At 38.8% G+C, this 27,495-nt stretch overlaps 1 protein-coding gene across 2 annotated transcripts; it reads left to right on the top strand.

Annotated features, from left to right (window-relative positions):
- Positions 1–229: 229 nt before the first annotated feature.
- On the top strand, positions 230–27,312 carry nsfa (N-ethylmaleimide-sensitive factor a). Of its 2 annotated transcripts, XM_026325371.1 has the most exons (20): positions 230–299; positions 14,187–14,272; positions 16,478–16,577; positions 16,695–16,734; positions 17,221–17,387; positions 17,528–17,638; positions 18,647–18,722; positions 19,164–19,319; positions 19,535–19,734; positions 19,816–19,981; positions 20,135–20,209; positions 20,916–21,103; positions 22,157–22,252; positions 22,352–22,508; positions 22,805–22,938; positions 23,040–23,186; positions 23,405–23,539; positions 23,909–24,022; positions 25,123–25,178; positions 26,977–27,312. In XM_026325371.1, the coding sequence occupies exons 1-20, from the start codon at positions 288–290 to the stop codon at positions 26,996–26,998; spliced, it is 2,238 nt and encodes a 745-aa protein (XP_026181156.1). In that variant the 5' UTR covers positions 230–287; the 3' UTR covers positions 26,999–27,312. The 2 variants fall into 2 exon arrangements, with proteins under 2 accessions (XP_026181156.1, XP_026181157.1); XM_026325372.1 differs by lacking the exon at positions 26,977–27,312 and having other exon boundaries at positions 25,123–25,182.
- Positions 27,313–27,495: the final 183 nt, after the last annotated feature.

The following is a 27,495-nucleotide window of genomic DNA, read 5'->3' as shown; positions in this document are numbered from 1 at the left end:
ACCTGTCATGTTACTGTTTCTCAAAATGCAAACTGAAGTGATCCTCCTCCTTCACTTCGCTGCGTAATGTGGAAAGTAGTGGGGTCAGATGTGGGCGGGGTCAGAAGTCCAACTTGCCACCACCAGCGACGTCATCATGCTTACGCTTTGAACCAGCCAATCAGAGCATCAGTGTCATGCGCTGCACCTTATAAACCGCTCTGCTGCCGAAGCTTTCCGCTCTCTGTCTCCGCTGTCCTATGAATCACTGATCCGAGCTGCATCCCTGATCTACCACAACCGTGAAGATGGCGGCCCGGGTAAGACAGATGTATATTTATTTAGTCTTTAAAAATCAAACACCCATGACTTTCTCTCTGGGAAATAAGGAAAACAGACTATGCGGTCAGGCGAGCCTTCAATTTGCACGCAGGCTTAGTACCTTTGGCGTTTGAATGTCACCGTGACTGCAGAATTTGTTTATTTCACATGATGTTGCAGCACTATGAACCTGACATGTACTAGGAGGAATAATTTCCGTTAGGATTGCATAATAGCACCAACATCCCTCCCCCTCCCCAACCTTCCAACCGCTGCCTCCCCCCGAAGTATCGCTAGTTAATCCTGGGCAATGCTTGCCCTTGAACCGACGCGTCTGCGTAAAAAGCGGCCGCTGAGAAGCTTTCACGATCTATGTATCTGAAAGAATAGGATGGACGTTTTTAAATGGAAAGCACAGTGTGGTCAGAACATAGTCCGGACCAACCATGTCAGCACGCATTTGAGGATATTGGTCAAAACAGCAGGATTGAACGTCGCCTCTTTAGTCTTGATCTGCAGTCTTGTAACGCTGGGAAGTGCTGTTTGCGGTAATGAGCAGCAGATCCGCGTGTTGGATTGTGCGCATATCCATATCACTGCTTTTGTAGCTACAACCTGTCGAGAGATTGATGTCAGTTAACCATTGTCAACCTGCCCTATAGTCTGCTAACACTCATCACTAGTCCTTCTGTAGAGGGCTGCAGGAGTGGTTTCATTTCCCATTCTGATTCTGATTTAGCCGGCAGGACAGAGCTAAGGCGCACTGTTTCCTATCAAAGCCTGAAATGGTCACACTGAACAGCTGATGATAAAGCAAAAATGATCCGGAGCAGAACCACAACTGTGTCAAGATTGGATTTCCTAAATGAATATTTTATTTTTTTTAGAACATCTTAAATGTGCCTGAATTATAATGGAACAATGGAATGAACAAAAATTTAATGACCAGGGGTAGGGCAACCAGTAACTGCATCTGCTGCAGCATTACAGTTGAAGCACTGAATGAAGTAAATTTAGTAAAATAATCATCTATAGCAATGTCTTGCTTTTTCTTTTTGCAGTGGTGATCATGTTTACTCCTTAAAACAGCATCCTATATTCAAAGGGGTACATTTTGATATTTTGGCTCATTTGAAGTAGTCTGGATGTTACAAGTGATTAGCTATGGGTTAATGCCACACCAATACTTTGGAGCATGCTTATAAATCCATAAAGAAACATTTTGTGAAACAAAACACTGTATCAAGTGCAGGCAGCGTAACAGTGCAAACAGCTCTAGCATTGTACCGAAAGATTGTGTCTTTGGGCTCATGTTATGCTACAAAAAGCAAGATTCATGCACTCATGCCTTAGGAGGTGTATGTGCAGATTTCGATCACCTTCTTCACCCTTCATTTTCTATTTGCAAACGAGATATGGAGAACAAGAAATGGCAGTCATTTATTTAGTTATTACATGCCATTAGGTTAGTGCGTTTATCCAAAGAGCACTTGGCTGGCAGTGGAAATGTGGCTGCTACATTACACCTACAGAGGAAATACATTAATTGTCTTTTCAGTGTCATAATTCGGTTTAAAAAACAAGTAAAATATGTATGGATCCCAAGGAAGTGCTGCCCTGTCAGTACACTGTGCTCATTACTGCAGAGTCCAGGCAGCCTACGACAGCAGCACTTTGTTTAATCTGACCACTGATTGAGGCATAACACTCAGAGGAGCACTATCAGTACTGCTGTGAATGAGCACATGTTCTCATTTGTCTTGTTTTTTTATTTCTTCACTGTTTTTATGTTAAAAGAAAACTTCAAATATGACTGCAAGGTTGCAACAGACTATTTCTAGGAGTACAAGTTGTTCACATATGGTCATGGCATTTTAATAATAACAATGTATGTTGTGCAAGTGAGCGTACAGCAATGTTTGTGTGAATGTGTTGAAATGGAAATATGAGCTACAGCAGTACATTTCTCCTCTCTGTCTTCCAGCATGAGTCGAAAATATACACTGCAATATTGTTTGACTCCTCTACCACAGATGCACACATTCATATAACCTTCACCTTTACTTGCCCCGCAGGCCATTTACTGTTGCTGTGCATACTGCCCCTTGTGAGTGAATATCAGGAAACAAACATTTCCACAGACTGACATCATGGCTTGACATTAGCTCCACAGCAGAGAATCTTGTCTGAAGAAGTGGAACTGGGCAATAATGATAAATATGTGTAGGTTGTTAAAACTGTGGTCATATAATGACGTTGGAAAGGGCTGTTCCAAAATGTTTCCAGAGCCTGGAAAAGCAATTAGAAAGTGTGTGATGTCACCCTAATGTAAAGACCATGAGTTGAATGGGAATTCACAGACAGCTTCAGTGGGAGAAACACTCATCTCATGCATGTGCAATGAGCCACACGTCATGAAAATATTCCCTGAAGTCAGGGAACCACTGTGGCTGACTGTTTTCAAACAAATGGATGGGAGTCATCTTTGTGTATTGTATCCGATTCATGCAATACATTCATGTTTATGCTTTTAAAGGATCCAATTTTTGGCTCCACCCATGGACATTTCACTTAACTTGACTTATTCGCTGAGATTTGATCTTTATAGTGTAATACTTAATGGAGGAGACACTGCAGATTGTCTAGTTAGTTTTGTTCATGCTGTCTTTGCTTTGTGCTCTGTTTTTCTCCACTTCTAACCAAAGAGGCAGTTTAAGGTCAGAGGTGAACATATAGGATCAGTAAGACATTTGAAAAGATCTCCTGTTGTGGGGACTCAGCAGCGATCTGGTCTTCATAAACCCTCTGGATTAAAGAGAACCAACTCAGGATTGAAGCCTGTAAACATTACAAACATTCAAGAATGGTCCATGGTTATGCAAATACCCACATCCTGCTATGCTGCCTCATTCATACAGTTATTTTCAGGTTACTTTGGTGAAGAAACATATTTATGCTTTGGGCTTTAGTCATTTAACGCCTGCATATTAAAAGATGTACTTTGTTTCGTGTTTGTCTATAAAGTAGTGTTTTAAACCTGTTTTTGTTGTCAGACAGTCAAGATTCTCTTTACAACTCTACTAACAGAAAATGCTGGGCAGCATCTGAGGTAAACAGCTTAATCCCCAATTAGTGTAGAGAAACCTGGTTAATTTTTCAACCAACTGGTTTTTCAATGGAAACCAACCAGCTGAGCACTATTGCTGTAATTCTGTATTTTTTGTGTTATGGGTATGAAACAGCAGAGTGATTCAGTATTGATGATATTCCAAGCCAATAGTTGGAGCATCAAACTTAGTTTAATCTCTGACAGATTGAAAATCTTTTATGCAATTTCCCAACAGGGCTGTTTTCAGGGACAACCTAGTCAATTTGATAGTATCAAAATCAATATATGGGATACTTTTGATTTCACAGTTAGAGAAGGAAAAAAAGGACGCCTAGTTGTGTGGAACAAGTGAGTGGGCTACAAAAGATGGCAGCTCTCCCAATGTGGTTCCTCCTTCTCCATGGTCTCATTCTCTGTTTGAATGAAGTGAACAGTGTATTTCCCTCTTTAATTTCCCTGTAGATCTCTCATATATTGCTCAGAGGCTATTCCTCAAGAGCTTATTATTTGTTTGCTCTCACTCCTGTTTTAGCACCCAAACCAAATTGGAGGCAACACATTGAATTGTTAAGGTCATTATACTGCCTACGTAACGTTCTGCATTTGACAAACACATTCCTCCTTCCAAACATCAGAAAGCTTTTTTACAGTCCTGATCCATCAGCTGCACCTTACTGTACCAGCCTGGATTTAAAACAGCACTGATGCATGCATTTTTTTATTCCTCTCCATCTATACATCTCTGTAGACTCAGACTTTTCCCTTCATTTCTTTACTTTCCTTTTTTCTTTTATGCAACCAAATGTATATGATATAGTCAATAAACATGTGAGCCCTCCAGAGGCTTGATAATAGAATGAAAATGTTTCTGCTCGAATCAGCCTCGAATCAGTGCGTTCATACATTTTCAAAAATAACAAATGCTTTTCATAAAATTTGAAAATCTCCAATTAACTGTTTTTAAAGTTACTAAAATTAAATAATTTCATAATACCTGAATTAAGGATCAGGGTGTTTGGTTGTTTCTGATGAGCTAATATTAGTATATTAGCCCTCATTAATATATCAGCTTGTAATGTCAGTCTGTACATTTATTAACTTATTTTTCTTTCACATTAACATGTACAATCCAGCAAACAGAATATGTAACAGTAGATCCCTGTTTTGTGTTTTATCTCTGGGTGTGGATATGTACAGTACGATCACAGCCCATCTGTTTGAAAACCTGATGTTTGTTTCTATTTGTTTTGTATGTATATACTGTGTATGTTTGTGTGTGCATGCATGTTCAGTATGCAAGAGGTTATGACTGTGTGTCTATGAATGTGTCTCTATGAGAGAGTAATGGTTAATCCCTGGCTGTGTTGATGCAGGGCCTACCTCTGAGGTCTGAGCTGTGGCTATATTTAGAATACCAGTCTGCTGTGTGGCAGACACAACATACAGACACAGATTTTATATATTTTATATAGCTCACACACTTTTGCCTCTGAACAGCATGCAATACCCTCTGTCCTTTGACCCCTGAATCAGAAAATCAGAGAGATACAGTTTTTTAGGAATGTTTACAGTATATTAGTCAGCAGGACAACATTGAATAGACTTACTAGATTCATTGTGACTGAGACTGACCTGCTGGGGGAAAACTGATAGGAAAAAGGTAATCAAAGATTAAGCCACTAAATGAAAGTTATGGTCTAATGATGAGTTTTAAGCCTGGATTTATAGGCCTCAGGCTGCGTGACTCAGCAGAGAGGTTTTTCACAGGAATGATAGGAAAAGCCACTGCAGACTCTGGGAACACTGAAGTCTAATATGACATGAACAAGGAGCCAGTGAAATTAATCTAAATTTGGTGTAATGTGGTAATTCTTACAGGCTTGAGTTCAAATTCTCTGTGCAGCATTCTGAACCATGACCTATGACATGGATTAAATAATTATCATAATATGAATAAGAATAAACCAACACCAGTATATGAACAGTGTATATGCAGTCATAAAAGTTAATCAAACTGATGCTATGCTCTGAGGTGAGTAGAATTTTAACTACATTTAGCTCAGAATGCATGGGGTAGTTAGCAACAACAATAATCAATAATAATAATAATAATTATAATAATGATAATAATAATACCTGTCCAGGGTGGACCCCTGCCTTTCACCCAAAGAGAGCTGGGATAGGCTCCAGCAGATCCCTGTGAGCCTGGTTAGGAATAAGTGGGTATAGATGATGGATGGATGGATGGAAGATAATAATAATAACAAATTGTCCACTTTAAGTAGTACAGTGGATTTTTTCTTGCAACAGTTTTGCATTGCTTAACATTTGTACATATTTTGCATGTTCTTAATGCTTTTGAACACTTACTGTGAAATGAAAAATAATTAAATGTGATAATAGAGTTTTTTAGGATCTCAGATTAAATGCCTTGATATAACAAACATCTAAACTCATGAATAATTACAGCACCACAAGTCCTGCACCCTGCTTGATTTAATACCATCTTCAACAGGAGACTTCCAAGAAATTACTTAGTTTGATTTATTTAAAGAGGAGAGTGACTTGGTCACAGGCAGGGTGACAAGGCAGTTTATTCATTTTACTGTGTGCTCAGAAAAGGCTCATGGCTGATGTCTATGTGTGTATCAGCTACAGATGCCAAGCAGGAGCTAATCATGCGCTTTGAAGGTGAACGTGTGTTTTCTGTCCTTTATTGTGATCATACTATGTATAATCTGCACTGGTGAAAATTTGCTGAACAGGTTTAGCTCATGTTTAGTGTGTGCGTGTACTTCTTGATCGATAAATTCCAAAACACAACTGAAAGCTTGAAAATACACACAGCTGATCCTATTAACTGCTGGGCTTGGCTCTTATTTCGTTCACATCAACAAAAAAGTCAGCCTACAATGGTTTCAAATGTAATTGGTAAACGCAACAAATTTGCTTGACATTGATTTTTCTGATACACTGTGCAACATCACAAAGCCATATTGAACTCAGAGGTTGAGAGGCATTAGTTTAAGTGAATCAGATTGCAAGATTGCACATAATCATTAGGGTTTTTTATTTTATTTGCATGTGTTTATATGGGGGTAAACAGCACATGATCCCACAATGGACTGTGATAACACTTATCGGTTGTTTAGTGAAACTCCAATGATTCAGTTTCTAACAGTGAGATACAGTCATTTATATATTTAAGTAGATATTTAATGTATACTGTAATTATATTTTCCGTAACATTTAAATTAAAACAAAAAAATTGTAAAATGTACAGAATTAAATTTTGCATTGTGTACCTGTACATATCCATTAATTACTGAAATTCTTATAACAACCTGAAAATCACAAATATGATTTTCAGGGTTTTCAACTTTAATATGACTAGCTAAACAGTTCTCAAACAGAACAGCTTTAGCATTCACATGAAGTAAGGCTTATATACAGTAACTTGGTACAGAAATCTAAATTTAGTGCATTGAGGGTAGGAAGCAGAACAGAACAGCAGAAAATCCTAAATGACACCATAAGACACCATTGCGATTCATTGTGTCGTGCAGCTCAACAGGGAACAGCAGATTTGATATTCAGTGTGTTGCTATCTTTAACCCTCTGCTCTGGTGCAGCAGCAGCTTCATTACTCTTCATTTGCCAGTGCAGACATTTGACTGCATACAGCCCCTGAGGCAGAGCCCGATGAATAATTAAAAGGGTTGTTTAGAATAAGTGGAATATTCAGGGCGAGAGAGGGAGTGGCTGCTTCTTTATCCGGCCACTTGCTGCTTCAGGACTTTTACACACACCACAGTACCAAAGGAGAGCATGGACTTTTGGAATAATCCATTAAAAAAGCTCGAAGTTTGTTACAGGATAGCGGGAGATGAAATTATATGTAATTAAAAATCTATCCTTACTAAGATGGGTGAAATGATAATGAAGAGCCGGAAGGTTTTTGCTGGAGATAATGATGTTTGCTGGAATGAATGCAATCAAAGACAGACGCACAAGAGCAGCAGTGAAAGAAATACCTGAGCCAACAGAAACTCTTTGGAAAACATTTCTTTGTCAGCATTTCAGACAAAACAGACAGCGACTGAAGTTGTATTTAGGTAGAGCAAAGAGAGACTGTTGAAGCCTTTTATCATCTCTACAGCCAAGCTGCAGTAACAGCTTGATTTCTCATAAGGCTACTGGACATAGTTTCATGATTGAGGAAAGGAAGGAAGTAGGATGGGACACAGCTCTTCTCAGAAAGTGGAGCAGGAAGTCAAACAGTGAATTCATTTCAAGACATCTAATGTTTCTATGACTAAAAGCGTTGTTCATATAGTTATGTGTGTATGTTATGTAACTGCGGTGCTTAGTGTGCTGGCTAATGCTAATTGATCCAGACCTAACAGCCATAAAGATACTAGAGTGGACAAAACACAAAGCAACAACAGGACTACACTATAACAAAATTAAATTAACTAATATTGGATTTTTAAACGTATTTATCTACGATTGCCTCATTCTCTGATTAAAACATGAAAGCACTTAAGGGCACACTGATATCATTCCCTTTTCATCCATTAACAGTAATCATTGCTCCATCAGACCACAAAATCACAATCACAAAATCTCGTGATGGGGTCGTATGTTGGATGTGCAGGACGGAACTCCGCATATGACTTATATCCTTAAAATGCCACCAGATTTGGGATGTAATTAGGAGTCAGAGAATGTGTAAATTAGGCAGAAATGGCAGTGTTGCAAAAATAGATAATACAAATGTGTTGAAAAAGGGCTCTAAACCCAGTCAAAGCAAACCCCAACTCTGACCTGCATGTGACACTTTACCAGACAATTACAGCATCTGTGTGTCTGGCACCCTGGGTGAATGCAACTTGAATGCATCCTTCCAAGATGGAAACTCTAACTCATTAGCATCTACTAATCAAATCCCCAGTTGCACCACAATGCTCACAGGACCCCTGGTTCTAAAACCCAGAGCCAGTGGAATTTGTTCCATTGTGAGATCATCAATTCGATTCAGGTAGGAGTTGTCTAGACACAGATCCAACCTGGTGAAGCTGACTATAGAATATAGTCTACTAAAGGTAACTCAAAGTTGAGAGTCCAAGTGATACGGTAATTATGCCATTTTATGCAACAAATAAAGCAGCTGACAATTAGATGCATTTCTGTGACATTTTGTACAAATTTTCATGGTTGTGTTTAAATCTAATTCAGTCATGTTAACATGGTAAAGTAACATTTTACCCTTTAAACATCACCATGTTAGCATTGTCATTGTGAGCATGTTAGCATGCTGATGTTAAGGTTTAGCTTGAAGAATCATGAGGGGCCACATCCTTTGAAAGACGCAGTCTGTAAAGGTGTGAGCTTTGTAGCTATTGTAGACTGTGTGTGCCAGACTACAGGCCGAACCAAAGTGAGATGGCCTAGTCTACAGAGGATTTCCTTCAGTCACCGACTATTCCCTCCCCTACCACTGAATTATGAATCACCTCTCCTGCCAAATGCAGAAACTGATAACGATAACGATGATAATAATCATGATAATCGTGAAACTGAGATTATTCCTCAGCCTGTAATCGTACCATCAAAATCTATAATCGTTGCATCCCTGTAAACAACTACAGGGTCATGCTGATATAAGTTGTGTTACACAAAACAGCAGGCAAGTGATGTTTGAATGACAGTGGATGGACAGCAGAGAATGGGATTGAGCCACGCACCATAGCCAGTCAGTCAAGAGGGATTGCTCCTGGCTTAAGAAGTTCTTGAAACAACAATGACAATATCTTGATAATGGAGATTTACACTTGTGCTGAGTTGTGATCACTTCACCTTGAGCCTTCATCATGTGGGAGATGAACATTGGTATTAGTTGTGATTGGCCACTGTTATCTTTCTCAACTTGCCCACACATGATGTTGTTCGTGAAGCCTTGAGCTGCAGTAGAAGGTTCCAGAAAAACTAGTCTGAGGACTGAAAAGAAAAGATGTGAAACTAAAAACATGAGATCCGTAACTGAAAGACCACATATATGGAGATTATCAGTGTGTTCCTGAAGACTTATGACTGTTCAATTGTAATGCAATCAATGAAACGTTAAAGCTGAATTATTCAATATTTCAGTATTAACCATAAATCAGTTTACTGTGTAATGTGAGAAGGTGAAAGGGGTGAATCTAAATAGATACACACATAATTATAAACCAGCTCTGCAGCTGCCCTTTTAGTGCATTGTTTTGGTTTTACAGCCCACCTCCTTACTGTTTTGGTTCACTCTCAGCGCTCCCACCAAACTCCTTTCTGGATATATATATATGCTATTTGCCCAGCACCAAACAACAGACAAGACATAGCAATGAAGCAGTTAAAGAGCCAGACACCTTTGACAGAGGATGGTGGAAGATAAAACAGAGCTAAAATGTGAGTAAATATTACAATAATCAGGTCTTTTGCAAATTTACAAAGGTTATAACTTATCAGTGTTCTGTTTACAGCTTTTTCTGCTGCCCACAAATGTCAGAAACAAACATTTCGATTAATGCAGCTTTAACTTTGACAAGATATAACAAGGTATAATTACTATTTTGGCAATCACAATGAAATACTCTTTTAGGGGGAAATAAAAAGCTAAAAAAAAGAAAGAAAAGTTATTGCTGTTATGAACAAATGGCTCCTTTAAGGTTTTTTTAATACATTTTGCTGTTTTAGCTCTGTCTGGCCAAACTACTGGGGGTGCAGGTGATTGGGGCATTACGCCAGCACTGCAGTGTTTTCTGCCTCTTCATCTCTATATCTGCTTATCTTGTGATTTTTATTCACGATGTACCTGACGATTAATGAGAATTTTCTATCAACAGCAAAAGAAATGGAAGTTTCTTCAATTCTCACATCTCTTTTGCTACTTTACCTGATAATATGGAGCACAGAAATATATTCTGGTGGCTCTAAAAAGGATAAAAAAATAACATACTCATGCTTAGGAAAATGAGAAAGGGTTAACAGTATGGTTATGATTTGACTGTTGGCAGAGCATCTCTAGCTATTAACACTGAATTTGACAGAAATTTGGAGAAGAGATTAAAGAACAAAAGTGGTTGTTACTAGATTTGCTCTCCAATACAATGTTTGTTATTTTTATGTTCATAATTACTTGTGACAAGACCTGTCAATTTAGTGCCTACAAAGCATTTCATTTATGTGATACTTTGGCATGAGATCCCAGTCTTAAATGCTAATCTTACTTTGCTGGAGACACTGCAGCTTGGACAGTGGTGGACATTTATTTTATAATTCCCTCTAGTAAAGGCTTCATAAATGCAGAAACATACAGGGAAAGTTATATGATTTAACCTGACTATGATCTGCTAGTACAAGCAATGGCAGGAATTATTTGAGGAATTAATTACAGTCCTAATCACTGACTTTCACACAGTAAACGGCTGCTGCATAATTTGTTGGCGACTCCTTTGCACACATGCACCTCTTATGCACATATATACACTGAAGATACATAGTACTTTATCTTTTAACTATATGATTGGCCTGTCATTCGTCATTTTGAAAGCTGCAATTTCTTTGTATTATAAAAAACATTTTTCACTCCCAGTAGAACTGACTAAATGAATGTTCCTGTTTTTCTTAGCCATGTCCAAAGCTTCTAAAACAGCACATACTGTAGCTCTCAGTGATAGAAGCCCTGAGGTCACCAAGAACGGATGGCTAGCCATCAAATCTCAGTTTGCTCAACATGCTAACAGTGTGTGACACACCAAATCCTTCTGTCCACACAATCTGAATTAAGGCTAATTTAGATTTTTTTAGCAACTGTGTGCAGACATAGACACATACCTATGTAGTGAAGGGGTCTAAGGGTAAGCATAGGATGCTGATGGTTGCAGACGGACCAATGTGCACACCTTCCAAATGTCATATATGTGTTGCACGGAGCTGTGCATCCTGTGTGCTGATTTGTTGATCCAGCTTCCTGTTGGGAGGAGAGAGAAAACAGCAGGTTCATTCAAATGACAAAACAGAGGAGGAAACATATACATTGTTCCTCATCTTTTTTTTTTTTGTGTGTGTTTTGCTGCTTCTTTTCACAAGAAATTGTGTTCCTTGCCAATTTCCATTTTCTGCCTTCTATGTTTTCTGTATTCTGTGCCCCCCTAGCCAGAATGTTTGGTTTCAGTCTTACCCCACAGAGCAATCATGGAAAGGATCATAGTAAGGAGAAGGCATCCAAGCTACACTTTCTTTCCACTGGGCAACCAAAAGTTTTGGTGCGTGATCCCTTTCTGTTTCTTATCTACACCACTTACCTTTGTCCAAGTAACCACTCACGTGGTTTTTCAGAGCGCTGCTATGCTGATGATGCTTTGCTCTGTCTGACCTTTCTGTCAGACGACTCATCTGGCTTTGTGTTACATCTGACACTAAGTCATGTCACTTTATTGTTTCAGCTCTGACTGTCCAAGTTGTTGGACAGAGACTGATATTTTCTCACCGTAACTACTGTAACTGTAACAGCAAAGCCTCTGCAAATCGTCCAGTGTACTTCTCGCATTAACTGACAGTCACTAATGTTTGTGGTCAAGCAGGGTGATCAAACCACATATTAATCTCACTGTGCACTTTATTAATGACTTCGAGCTAAATGCTCACTGTCTGCAAATGGCATACTTTCCTGTAGACCACACAGGACCGAATATTGCCACCGGACTATGGAAGTGTTTGTCCAATTGGCATTTGAACAAAGAGGGACAGATGTGTATAACAACTGTCAAAGCTGTGGAATTAAATAAATTGACTAGGCCTCAGTGTTAAGCCACAGGCTGCATCTTGGCATTGATATGAATCAGTTTGTTTACAGAAGCGTAAGATCCTTTATCACGATGTCAATTAAATTTTCAATATTTTGATCATTATTTTGTTTTTTGTCAATATAAGTTAGACCTACCTTATTTCAAAGTTAACAGAGCTTGTTTACAGAAAGGTAAGGCCATTTTATTTGTTCTTACTGGAAATTGTTTGCACTAAAGAGAAGTTTGTCCTTTTAATTACTGGATATTAAATGCATTTGGCAGGCACCGCTGACAACATTTTAGCATCAGGAAGCTAACCCTCTATTAGACAGAAATGCACACTGCATCTGCTGGACTACAAGACACATTGTACTCCTATAGTTTAGAGTCTATGCTACTGTTGAGAATATTGCCCTGAAGCTTGACTTTACAAAATTAAATTGTAATATCTGTTAGAAAAAAATTGTAATTAGATGTTTTCCTTAAATCACGCAGCCCGTCTGTAAAAAACTAGAACAAATGGTTTAAAACGATTTGTGGCAGAATAATCTTTGCCATCTCAAAGAGACTGTCATTCAGGCTCTCTGTAGATCAGCTAGCAGTAAAGCTTTTATTGTCATAGACTCAGCCTTATTGCCTAATGCAGTTACCGTGGTTACTATTTCATGTGCTCATGTTGCAGTAATGTGCATTGGAATTTCTGTGCTGAACCTCATGGTTGATTTTTGGACGTTTGATTTGAATGGTTGTTCTTCAATTTGTGTGTTAATGACAACATGCCAGTGTGTCAGCAAAAAGTGGCTCATTTCCACATCCACACTCATTTCTATTTGATAGAAGACACTGGTATAAAAAAATAACACAAACTGAACCTGTTTTAGCTCTAAGTAGTAGGATACCCTGATAGATACCATGTTATAGCCCTAAATAACATTCATTGATTCATTTGGTGAAATCAGAGTAAAAGCACAAGACAGGAAACAGACACACATGGTCTCTCATGCCCAAACTTAAACAAATAATTCCAAATGTTAATGGAAATTTTCTATTTCTCACTACCTGATAATTACAGTGCACACAAAGCAATAAGCCACATCAGATCTTTGCTTTATCACCTCTTTGGTAAGGCCGAATGGTTGCCAGTAATGATTCTTCACACAGTTTGGGATAGGACATCTGATATAGTGGTTAATTTTGTCTTCAAGCAGATCACTGTTTCCCACTGTGGAAACATTTGTCTAACCACCTGTGAATGAAAGTGGAAATCAGCAACGGCCATTTGCACCCTCATACTGTGGATCACCTTGAATTTGAATTGTAATGCCAGATACCAAGACGTGATCCTTGCATTGGCATCTTTCACACAGTGAAGCTATTGGAGCAGAGGGTGACTGGAACACAGAAGAAAAGGACACAGGAAACAGGGAGGCAGAAACCAATTTCAAAATAAAACAGGAAACGAACACAAAACATACCATAGATGACACGGACCCTACCTGAATGGGCTCATGTCTGTGAGGTTAAGTGTTTGTTACTTTAGCCACTACTAACATAACATACCTGAATCTCTAGCTGAACTGTTGGCAGTTGCATTGCATTGTAGACAATGTTTCAAGGTTTTGGCACAAAAATGCAAAAATAGTGGAATAAAAAAATGTATATACCTGACTGCGTTGCACTGATTTTCATCTTTTATGAACTGTACATAATAAGTCTGACAGTGTTATAGGAATGAAATGCTGATGGTGTGCTTCTGCATATACTTCTGAAATTGTGTGTTTTTATTCATGGACCCAATATTGTCTGACTGGCTGCAATGTTTGGTGTACAGATCTCACATTTTTTTCACATTCAAGATTTTTGTTATAATTCGGTATACATTTTTCTATCAGATATGCTATGTCACAATTCCTGTTTGTTGAACATACTGTACATCTTTCTCTTTGCAGACCATGCAAGCAGCACGATGCCCAACAGATGAGCTGTCACTGACTAACTGTGCCGTGGTGAACGAGAAGGATCTGCAGTCAGGACAGTGAGTTGTCATTCGCACCTATTCATCAGCTTGGGCACCTCTCCAATTATTATCCAAACGCCCATTCATCCACCCACCCACCTTATTTATCACCCATAATTTTGTCCACTGGGTCACAATCTGTAATGTAATATGAGTTTGTTTATGAAGGGATCATCATGGATGCTTTGTTTTATATAATAATAATAATAATAATAATTAAAGCCACAGGAAATTGATAAATAAATGCAACATCTTTTCAGCCTGAATGAACAACTGTCATATTGAGGTTTTGTCAGAGCTTTGGGTATCAGCAGGAAGTCTTTCATTATTTTACTGCCATCAGTCTCAGAACTAAACACAATAACTAACTATTACCTATAATCACCCTTCATATGAGTGTTTCCTGATCTGAATCTGCAAACAGCTGATGCTAAGGTACATGCATGCACCAATTACTGTGCATACTTTAGGCTTTTTAAATCCAGTGCAGGAATAGCAGACTCCTCGAGTGATATCTATTCTGTTGTATTACAGAATAAAAATACAGAAAAATTCTATTGCAGAAAAAATTCAGACCATTAATGATTAATAAATAAATAAATAAATGTGTTTGATATACAGGAAAATAACTGTCTTATGTCTACTGTAAATCCCACATTATTGTCCATATGTGTCAAACTTTAAAAGGCAAAAACATTACTCAATGTGTGATCACATATTATAAAATGAATTACGCAGCAGTTGCCGATTTAACTTTTCACACTTTAATTCATTGGTGTTATCTTATACTGAAAATTCCATTTCATTCCATCTTGTTGTCATTTTGGTTGATTAACCTTACGCAGAAATTGTGGTGTCATTGCAAGTTTCAATGCACACATTTCCCACTAAAATTATCTACCATAATTTTAGGAATTTAGTAAATATTGGATATAAAAACCATAGGCACACCTTAGAGCGGTTTTAAAGCAGAAATGCCTCATAGGTTTCAGAATAAATACGCCATGCCATGTCAGTTTCATTTACTAGTTTACTGCCATGACAAGCAGCATTATCTTTTTCCATGACTACTGGTCCTCTGTGCTGCCAGTGGTATGCTGTGCATGTTACCTTTTGCATGAAGGCATAGATCCACAAACATTTATTAGGTTGTTTATTGCAAACTAAATTTTTTGGTAACACTCATACTGTATGTATCACGGTGTATCTCACTGGCAAGATGCAGGGTAGCATTTTTAAAGAAGCTTCTTCAGTAGTATGTACAAATAAACACAAGTGTTTGAAATTAACATATTAGTAAATATTTAGCCTGTAAAATGATGTAATATGATGTAATATGTTCCTTGGCATCAAGTATTTTTTAAGGAATTCAAACCTGTCTCTACCTGAACTCAAACAAATTCTCCAGACCAGTGTTGTAAGACTGGGATTTCTTACATGAGAAACACATTCTAGTATCCTAGTAACCATCAGATATTAACCAATCATAACTTGTCTATAATACGTCTATAAATGTGCCCAATTAAATTGTGCTGCGAGGTCTGAAACACACAGATCTTTCTCTCCACCTCCTGAGATGTGACCAGGTGAACTGTAAATCATCAGTGGTATGTCTGAGTTAAAGGACCCCTTACCAATATTTTCCATCAGCTGTGGAATAAACATGACAGCATGTAGCATGAAAATAATCACTCGTACTGATGAGCACACACATGACTGTCACCTAACTTGTGATTCTCTCAGGTCTGTGGAGCCTCATAATCTATTGTGGATAATTGCTGTAATATTTCATGAGGCAGTTACTTACCTAACATCAAACAGCAGACACAGCTGTCGCAGTTATCATCCTACTTTTGAACACAGTGGAGCTTTTAGCAGTTTAAGAGACATATATTTTCCTCTATAGATTAGGGGTATTTCACTTATGTTCATCAGGAGAAATTAAATATGACTTCAAACGAATGCTAAAGCTGCTCTATGTTTGCTGGATCAACATTTTAAGTTAATAATGAGTGAGTTTTGTCTTTTTAACTTGTTTGACTACCCACAAATGGTGAAAATATATCAGCTAATGCAGATTTAAGTTTCACACATTGGGTACTTACAGTGGAAGCACAGCAGGAAAAGCTAAAGCAGAAACAAAATTCTCATACAGTCATTACTATCCTCTACCTGACTGCACTTAGTTGCTTAGTGACAGACGGCCATGTGCTATTTTTACAGGCATGTGACTGTGAAGACCACACCCAACCATAAGTTTGCATTTACAGTCAAGACGCACCACACTGTGGCACCTGGAACTATTGCCTTCAGTCTGCCGCAGGTACATGTAAACCAGCACTCACACACACACACACACACACACACACATTGTTAATTTTTAGCTGCCGGCTGAATGCTCAGTCTTTCCTTGTTTCACTTTTCCTTATTTCTGTTGTAGAGGAAATGGGCGGGCCTCTCCATTGGCCAGGAGGTGGAAGGTATGCTATCCTCTATCTGACTGCATTTACTTGCTGTGATCAACTGGTTAAGCCACGCCCCATTTGTTGCTGTTGATAGCATGAAAGCATTTCTGTTTTGATGCAGCACATATGCACTTTACACTCCTAACTGTGAAAGATTTATATCTAGAAATTCATAGTATTTTTTTTAAAGAGGTTCTTGTTTTCAGACAGAAGTGGGCAAAAGCAGCCTCTAACTTCTGGGTGGTAACCACAGATTTTTGAAAACGTGTCTGAGTCCTCACTGCTCTCTCCTTTTGCTTCCAGCTGACTTAACACAAGAACCGTATAGTCATGTATCCATGCACAGAGACTAATGAAGCTGCGCATATTTTAATCTAATCATATACATAGATGATTGAAAAGATGGTCTAAATTGTTTAGATTTTGTGTAGTGATCAATGGTGTTTGATACAGTTAATGTAAATAATAACTTAATCGACATTGCCCTGTGTGTCCTCTCAGTTTGCAACTACAACTTTGATAAGTCCAAGCAGTGTATAGGCGCCATGACAATCGAAATTGACTTCCTGCAAAAGAAGAGCACTGACTCCTCTCCCTATGACTCAGACAAGATGGCCGCTGAGTTCATCCAGCAGTTCAACAGCCAGGCCTTCTCTGTCACCCAGCAGGTTTATATTTACATGCCTGAAAATATCTGGGCTCACAAACACTTCTGAATACACAGACGTGATAACATGCATTTAGCTTTGCTTTTTTAATGTTGCTCTGTAGTTTTTTAATCTGCCTCTTGCTTTTCTCTGTCTCTTAGCTAGTGTTTAGTTTCTGTGACAAGCTGTTTGGCTTGGTGGTGAAGGATATAGAGGCTATGGATGCCAGTATCCTTAAAGGAGAACCAGCCTCTGGAAAGAAGCAGCAGAAGGTACATTACAACTATATTGATATCAAAAACAAAACATCTGAAACTTCACAAGCCTGTCATAAATATGGCTTTTGTGGAGTGACATCTCTTAGTCAGTTAGTGGGCATCTCTTTATAAACACGAAAAAAATGGAGATCTTTATTGGAGGAAATACAAAGCTCTTTTGGATTTAATGGGAAATTTACTGTGATTGAATCCACTGGTATTTTAATGCCTGCTCTGGACAAACAAATTTCCCTTACGTAATTAAACTCTAATTAATATCTAATAAAGAGGCAGCTGTAAATGTAATTGTTTTGAGCATGTGGTGGTGTAGATATTATCTGGATTCCTGGCGCAGTTTATGTATATCTGCAATTAGTGTCAGAGCAGCATACTCCACTAATTTCTTCTATGCACATTATTTCTTTCTGTTTCGCAATATAAAGGACAAATGCCTGCAAGTGCAAAAACTTACATATTAAGGAAATGCACACCAAACCTAAATGCTGCATATGTGCTGCAAGACCCAAAATGGTGAAAACACAAATACTGAGAAAAACACAAACTAAAACACACACACATGTTAAAATAAGAGATGAAGTTAAGAGAAATGTGGTGAAATGGAGAAAATACAAGGAATGAAGTGTACCAGAATGGACATACAAACAGCAAATCCAAAAGTGGATCAAATGCTAAATAGAAGTAATAAAAATACTAATGTAAACATCACAGTGTAAACACTAAGCGAAACACTGGAAATCATTACATTTTTCAGTCAATGTAATCAAAAAATGTGCTTCAAATCCAAAGCTTGGTTAAATCCTAAAATACCTTCACGTACAGCCTTGTATTTTCCACAGGGTTTATCATGGATGCACATATCTAGCAGTTTAATATTGATATTATGTTGAGTTTGGTGTTATTCCTAGCTTGTAGTTAAGTGAAGGAAACTAATGAATAAAGTGTGTCTGCCATTTTTCTGAATGAATGAATGACTGAATGCACTTACTCTGGTTTCTCTGACAGATTGACGTCGGGCTGATGGTGGGAAACAGTCAGGTGATTTTTGAGAAAGCAGAGAATTCTTCCCTCACACTAGTCGGTGCGTTCCTACTTTGTCCCTAAAGGTAGTTGATATTTGCCAAAACTTAACTGAGCTGGAGTTTGAGGGCATACAAATGAAAATAAGTCCAAGAGGGTAAATAGAACTAGTTTGTCCCAATTATCCTTAGCATTATTGTATAAATATTATGCAGGAATAAGCTAGATAAAGAAATTGGAGATATTTCAACCATCACACTTAATCATCAAATTTAAGGTGCTTCATGAACAATATGAGGGCCGTGGAGCCATCATGTTATGAGCCTTTGTCTATTTGCACCACAAGATGGCAGTAAGAACAGGTTGCAGGTAATATTTCACACCCGTGTCTGCTAAGAAGAACAACTTATATCTTTATCTGTTCTCACTTAGACAATGACTGTAAAAAATATTTCTGAGATTTGCTGGTGATTTAGTTCTTTCCTGTATTTTATTTTAACAGGTAAGGCAAAGACCAAGGAGGCCCGACAGACAATCATAAACCCAGACTGGAACTTTGAGAAGATGGGAATTGGAGGTCTGGACAAGGAATTCTCTGACATATTCCGCAGAGCCTTCGCATCCCGAGTCTTTCCTCCTGACATTGTGGAGCAAATGGGTGAAAAAGCTCTTCTGTCCTCATTTTTATTTATGTATCTATTTGTTTCTTACTGTGCAAGGTTGGCTTTTTTTGGTGCTTAATGTCTTTTTCCCTTCCTCACCTGCTCCACACTGCTCTTTTCTGTTCTTGTGCTCTTTATTTGCCATCTTACTATCTCTTGATTTAATTTTTTCTTTCTTCCTCTCTTCCGTCCATGCTTTCCTTGTTCCCAGGATGTAAGCACGTGAAGGGCATCTTGCTGTTTGGACCTCCAGGCTGTGGTAAAACACTGATGGCCAGGCAGATTGGCAAGATGCTCAATGCCCGTGAGCCGAAAGTTGTCAATGGCCCTGAGATTCTCAACAAGTACGTGGGAGAGTCTGAGGCCAACATCCGCAAACTGTTTGCTGAGGCAGAGGAGGAGCAGAAGAGGGTGAGAGATGCTCTGTGTGCTTTTCTGTATTTCCAATTATTAAAACAGAGTTTGTGCATTTAAAATGAGACCTGTCTGCAGCTGGGAGCCAACAGCGGCCTCCATATTATCATCTTTGATGAGCTGGATGCCATCTGCAAGCAGAGAGGCACAGGAGCCAGCAGCACAGGTGTGCATGACACTGTAGTCAACCAGCTTCTGTCTAAAATTGATGGCGTAGAGCAACTCAACAACATCCTAGTCATTGGTGAGTAGCTTGAAAGATCATCATCTAGGCTTCTGTCTGACATAAAGCTAAATATTTAAAAACCTGCTTCTTAAAGTAAAGTAATCTATGGTCCCTGTTGAAAATCTGCCAGTATGTCCCATAAACACTTTGACTCATTCTCTCCCTCACTAGGAATGACAAACAGACCTGACTTGATAGATGATGCCCTAATGAGGCCTGGCAGGTTTGAGGTCAAGATGGAAATTGGTAAGTGTTGTCAAACTTCTTCCCTCCATCTCTCGCTCATTGTCCCTCATCGTTTCTCTTTAGGTAAGACTTGTTTCTCAGAAAGGATATGATTATAGAGGACTAGACCTGATCATGTGGAAAGCGTAATGAAGTGGGTGAATGTGATGTTTTATATATTGTTTACTTGTAGCTTTGGAATAAAGCAGAATATGGATGTTAACTATTGCCAAAAAACATTAGACAGAAATTACCTCAATAACTGGACCCAAAGGTTTAAACTGTCTTTATAATATAGCAGGAACTTTTTGTGTTTCCTAAAATAAATAAACTCTTACAGGTAATTATTTTATCCTGTTGCTGATTATATTCTCTCTTGTTATAGGAGCTAAAGCATTTTAATCACCAAACTAACATAAACACAGTCAGCTAGGTGATGGTTATACCAGCTGTTTTCACGACATTATCTTCAGGTGCAGGGCTTCAACAAGGACCACAACAAACAATATTATTTATCAAGTTTTCATAGTATTGACTTGTCTACTACTACTTATTTGTTAGTTTCAGGGCATTAAAACTTTTCTTACCTACATCACACCCCATCTTTCTCTTTTCCCAATCTATCTTCCTCTGACCTGTCAAAACTCTTTTTTTTTTACACCCCTGCCCAACTTTTCCTTACACCCTTAATTCACTGTCCCTCACTGCATTGTCATCTAACCAACAGGTCTGCCTGATGAGAAGGGCCGCGTCCAGATCCTGACCATCCACACCAACAAGATGCGAAGCTTCAACCTGCTCGCTTCCGATGTCGACATCAAGGAACTGGCAACTGAGACCAAGAACTACAGCGGTGCAGAGCTGGAGGGGCTGGTCAGGGCCGCTCAGTCCACCGCCATGAACCGGCATATTAAGGTCACTTGGTGCTTTGAAATACATAAAGTTTGCATTACACTTGGGTTGGGATGCCACTGTAGTGAGAAGCCAACAAACACACAGGAATCAGTATGCCCACTCTATAATTTTTGAGTCATTTAAAGTCATCAAAGTCATCTATGTATCCATCACCAAACTGACTCCCTGTAGACCAACATTCAAAACAAGGGTATGCCTGGACAGGCTGGGGTATTTGCGGCAGTGTCAACCTGTTGAAGAACTTGTTGAGTTCATTGGCTTTTTTCTTTCTTTTTCTTGATGTCTCCAGGGTTTAACAGTGCACAGACTTTGTAGGTATAACAGTGTCTCAACAGAAGTTGACATAATCTGTAAATCAGTCAGCCTGGCCGTCAGTGTCCATGCAGTTCCCTTCTGCCCCTAGCAATACATTCCAGTCTGTGCATAGAAAGCAGTCCCTTAATGTCTCTGTTGCCTCAGCTATCCATTTCCTGACTGTGATGGTGGTTGCAGGTTCCTTCAAGCCACAGGGTTTATAACAGGTCAGCAGTAAGACCAGGTTGTGATCTGACCTGCCGAGGTGGTAAGGCAGTAGAGACTATGCGACTCTGGCAGCACTGGGCAGCTCTGTCAGTGACAGACTGTTCCACCCCAAACGTGCAACGGAGTGCAACCGCAGGTCCTTCCTTCCTGCTGCTGTCAGACTGTACAACAAGCACTGCTCCCAATAGACACAACTCCCAAAACTGTAAAAGCTTTCTATTCTATTAATCTATAACACCACAGTGCAATTTGATGCCCACTGTTTTTATTATATTTTTCTTATATTTTTATTACTTTATTTTATTTTCTATATACCTATACCTTGTAGTATTGCTGCTATTTCTTTGTTCTATTTTTTATACTGCTGTAACATAGGAATTTCCCCAGCTTGAGACAAATTAAGGTTCATCTTATCTTATCTTATCTTATCTTATCTTATCTTATCTTATCTTATCTTATCTTATCTTATCTTATCTTATCTTATCTTATCTTATCTTATCTTATCTTATCTTATCTCATCTTTCTTTCCAGGCTACATCTACAGTTGAGGTAGACATGGAGAGGGCAGAGAAGCTTCAAGTGACCAGAGCAGATTTCGTGGGATCCCTCAACAATGACATAAAACCTGTATGTACCAGTCCTTTTTGGGGTGTATGTTCCTTAATTGCATGATACAGTATAATCCTGTGTATTGAAATGACAAAACTTTACTGTCTTTTTTTCCAGGCATTTGGTACAAACCAGGAGGACTACTCCAGTTATATTATGAATGGCATTATCAAATGGGGTGACCCAGTCACCCATGTTCTAGATGATGGAGAGCTGCTGGTGCAGCAGACTAAGAACAGTGATCGCACACCACTGGTGGCTGTGTTGTTGGAGGGTGAGAAGACTTAAGCCCACACAAGCATGCAGCTACTGCTCAACTCAACAGAAGTTGTAAATGATGAAGCAGTGTACTGTTTGATTTAAATTATTTTATCTGCACTTAATGACTTAAACTATGCTACAGCTTTTACCCCAATGAATAGCTATACATATGAAAATACAGACACGTGCAGACAGTAAATTGTAAGATAAGATAAGAAAACCTTTATTTGTCCCACAATGGAGAACTTGCATTGTTGCAACAGCAAAGTACAAGTACCCCTTGTACCCTTTCTCTCTTGGCACACACAGGTCCACCCCATAGTGGAAAAACTGCCTTAGCAGCTAAGATTGCAGAGGACTCACAGTTCCCCTTCATTAAGATCTGCTCTCCAGACAAGATGATTGGACACTCAGAGATCTCCAAGTGCCAGGCAATCAAAAAGGTCAGTGCTGCAGTACAGTGGAATTTATAGTCCTTTTGTTTCACCACTGACACCACTCTTGTTTTTCTGTGTTCATTCTTTCTTCACTCCCTCTGTTTCAGGTGTTTGATGATGCTTACAAGTCCCAGCTCAGCTGTGTGGTGGTGGATGATATTGAGCGTCTGCTTGATTATGTTCCCATTGGCCCTCGTTTCTCCAACCTGGTCCTTCAGGCTCTGCTGGTGCTGCTGAAGAAAGCGCCACCTAAGGTCAAAGCTCAAATGAAAGCTAATGAAAAAAGTAGAGGAGCACTGCACTAGGACACTAATTATCTAGGAATTATCTGCCCACAACCCACAAAATCAACTTGCCCTTAGTGTAAGGTGTTCAACCTTGACAATGTAAGCTAACGATACTAATGTGTATCTCACATTACAATTTTGAAGTTGTGAATGGAAACTGACTGGAGAATTTGCCATGTGCGCAGGGTCGGAAGCTGCTCATCATCGGCACCACCAGCAGGAAGGATGTGTTGCAGGAAATGGAGATGTTGGATGCCTTCAGCACCACCATCCATATTCCCAACATATCTACTGGGGAGCAGCTGGTTGATGCCTTAGAGGTATAGACCCCATTACATTATGATGTTTTCTGTGGGTGGAGTGTTCCTGGATCCAAACATGGCAAAACTTTACAGATATTTCCATACCTGCAAGAGACAATACTTTTTACTATTTAATCTCTGCTAATATGAAGCGTCTCCTACAAACACATAATTTCTGATGTTTACCTCAGTCCAATCCTTTTATCTTATTACATTAACCAAACGTCTCTTCAATTCTTACGCTTTGATTCTGGCACTGTGAAACAGGAAGAAACTTAATTAAGAGAGTGTCCTTACTGGCTGTTTCCTTTAGGGTTTTATTTCCTTGAAAGTTTTGGTGTAGCACTGAAAATCTCTCCCTTGCTCATGTCTTTGTTGTCTTTGTAGTTGCTGGGGAGCTTCACAGATAAAGAGCGAGCCAGCATCGCACATCAGCTCAAAGGAAAGCGAGTGTGGATTGGTATCAAGAAGCTCCTTGTGCTCATCGAGATGTCACTGCAGGTACAGCGGGCTTACTAGTGCAGATATTAGTAATAATTAATGAACTGCCAAGCATGAACTTTGATAAATAGTCAATATGAAATGATTTGGACACTGGATTTGCATACTTACTGGGTCCAGCCAAGAAATACTCTGAAACAACCACAGATTAAAAAGATAATGCTTTAGAGGTGCAGTTAGTCAGTTTCTTACCTTCTTTCCTGTCTTTTTTGCTAAGCTGAGTTATAGCTATATCTATGTTACGAGTTATAGCTATATCTTTATCTATATATAGCTATATCTTATATATGTAAATCTTTTTCCCCAAAGGTATTGTTCCATATTTCAAATGATAGTTACTTCACCTACCTCCAAATCTCCTCCTCTAACCTTTTTTTGTTTGCCAGTTGAGCTTTTTTTAAAATACTAGTTGTGTGGTAATAATTACACATCTGCTTTACTAATGATCACTGCCACAAAATCCTGAAGGTACACCGCTAGAAAGCGCTATTTAGAATCTCCACCTGAGCAGTGCTGACATTTACTTTCACACCTCCCCATTGCTATCTGTAGCCACCCATCACCACAGCATCCATTGGCACTACACTACCAGATGTCCAGAACTGTTAGCTCCACCTAGTTGGGTGGAGAGATTTTGATCTCCTACGACCTGGCATCACATTTTTGATTGTCTGCACGATAATACTTGATTCTGTGTAACTGAAATCTGTACACAAATGTGGATCATTGGTTCCCACAGACAAAAAGGACATTCCTAGTTTGGAGTAGTAGTTTTGGAGCATTACAAAAAAAGCAAAAACTAAAGCAATAACAAAACATAAGCACATTGTCAAGGTTCTTGGATATGGTATTGGGGGTGGACAGGGCACTGGCTATTCACTCCAGCCCACTGACCTGAGACTTGAACCTGCAATTTTCAGGTTGTAAGTCTGACTCCCTATCCATTAGATCACAACTGCCCCGAGGTGCTCAGGAGGTTAAACATTCGTATGAAAGGCTGGTGTTGAATTCAGTCATTTTAAACAATTCATAAGGGCCTTCATCTTAAAAAAGTGAGGGCGACACCAACTTTGATCATGACTTTCTTTTACTGCCTCTAGATGGATCCAGACTACAGAGTGACCAAGTTCCTGTCTCTGCTCAGAGATGAGGGGGCGTGAGTACACTGATCTGCACCAATAAACTTTTATTCACTTTCATTGCATGTTAGTGTCCTCCATCAAATTAAACCCTCTTCTTTTATTCCTATTTTTTTGTTTTCCTTTGTATTCGCTTGTTTCCTTTACACCATTATGTAATTTCTGGGATCATCCCTGACAGAATATATTTGGAACAATGCTGTGTATTGTCACACTTGTGTGGTTTTGAAGTGTATTTCCACACTGCATACAGGGAGTAGATTTCCTCTTCCTGATAGAAAAAGCCTAAAAATCGGTGACCTCTTCCTAACAGCTATTGACTTTAATGGCTTTATTTTGCAATCATCAGGTTGAATGAAGGCGATCAAATCCGAATTTAAGGTGACGGTCATTCTTGCTGTGCACTGGTAAGGTCAACAACAAAGTGATGGAACTAGTGCCTGAGAGGTTAGGAGGCCAGACTCTGTAGCTTTGCACTTAGTTTGTTAGACGAATGTTGGACATTCGCTACACATTTAGTTTGCCTTCCATTTAAGGAGTAGCTTTAAATAACCAGTATTATTGTATTTAATGTGTAGTACATTTTAAATGGAAAATATCTACACTGAGGGCATGATTTTCCCAGAACTCATAGTTTAGTTACCACTCTCATTCTTAAATTTTTGCAACCCCTAATTTATTTGCTTCCTTGACCATGACATGCCAATGTCATGCAGGCTCTGAATTTTTAATCCCTGTTTACCTTGACCATAGCATTGCATGTCATGTGTATTCATTTCTGAACATGAGTGCCTGTAAATAGTGTTTTCTTAGCATATTTTTTAGCCTTTAGGTTCATGTTTCCTAACAGGCTGCTCCACACTCACTAGTTCTATTGTAGAGATTCTTTGTTCCCACATCTAACTGCTATGTAGCTAAATGACGAAATGAACATTAGATTGCTAATGTGGGGGCAAAATGAAGAGTAAAGGAGCTGATATAAAATATGTTGGACATTCACTGTCTGACCCGGCATTTGATCTTTATCATCCATCCCATGTATTATGAATATGATGTGAAACATTTCTTGAGTTTTATGGCTGCAACCCAAATTCATGATTACTGCAGTCACTCGTTCCTAAAAATTTACTAAAGAAGGTGTGTCAGAGGACTGAGGCTTGACATTGTATCATTCCAACAACAGTGGTGGTTTATAGGGATAGCTAGAAACAAAAAGAGCACAGAAAGATGTAAAATGACTAAAACAAAAGATTAGACATAAAACACCTAAAAAAAATTTTTTTTAAATGACTAAAATGTGACCTAAAACAAATAAAAGCAGACAAAGGGACATAAAAGAGGTGAAGAAGTGGGTGGGGGGACTTTTTTTAAATGTCTGTGTCTGTGTTTAGGCTATTTGAAGTTACAAACAACAGTTATTTAGTGACATTATTTCATATTAAAATATTTAAAGTTAATTAGTATTTTGCATTTATTTTTTTAACATTTATCTATGTTTATTTAAATGCAAGTCTTAACAAATCTTTACTCATTTAGAAATGTGCCCCCTTTCTTTGGATTTTGGCTCAATTCAAATGTTTCTAAACACAAACCTCAAAAGGGCTCTCTCCTTGTTTCACAGCCTATTAAATCCCGCTCATCTCATTTTGTTTTACTCCGACACTGCCCAGGTCTGTACTGGTGTTCTGTGAGTTTGCTGTCTGCTCCTTAAAAGGGTCAATGTTAAATAGTACGTCTATTAAGGAGAAAGCAACAGTACACAATGGACAGGATGCTGAAACAACCCTTCCTCTTTCTGCTTTTTCCTTTCTCTAGTGACCGCAGCTTCTATGAGTAGAGGAGCTGGAAGAAGAAAGGAAGCATCTCACCATCAACGAGCCACGTGTGGGGCAGAAGGTGGAAGAGAAGGAGGAGAGAAAGAGAGCTTTCCCTGGTCTATCCACCCACGTACCCATCTGTCTGTCTACCTAAACACAACCCTGGTCAAAGAGATTAAAACACAAATCCTCATCTCAGCATGTCTCCATAGAAAATACCACTGTATCACCTTCCTCCTACTAATCTTGGTCATCAACTATTGACATATCGCAGCAAACTACTGGAAGTTGTACTGTTAAATTTGTTTCTAAAAAGAAATTGCAATAGCTGATTGTAAAAAAGTGCTGTTTTGTGTATCGTGCATAAAAAGTAATGGAAAACAAACAACAAATCATTTATGTTTTAGCTATAGTATTTGTTGTATATGTTGCAAAACACTTGTTCTGCTAATGATAGTTATTGTTAGTATGATATGTATCCTCACAAACACAAGCAGTATAAAGAGAAAACATCTGA

Source organism: Mastacembelus armatus, chromosome 8 (assembly GCF_900324485.2).
Source record: "Mastacembelus armatus chromosome 8, fMasArm1.2, whole genome shotgun sequence".
Lineage (NCBI taxonomy): Eukaryota > Metazoa > Chordata > Actinopteri > Synbranchiformes > Mastacembelidae > Mastacembelus > Mastacembelus armatus.
This window is presented reverse-complemented; position numbering and strand designations above follow the sequence as displayed.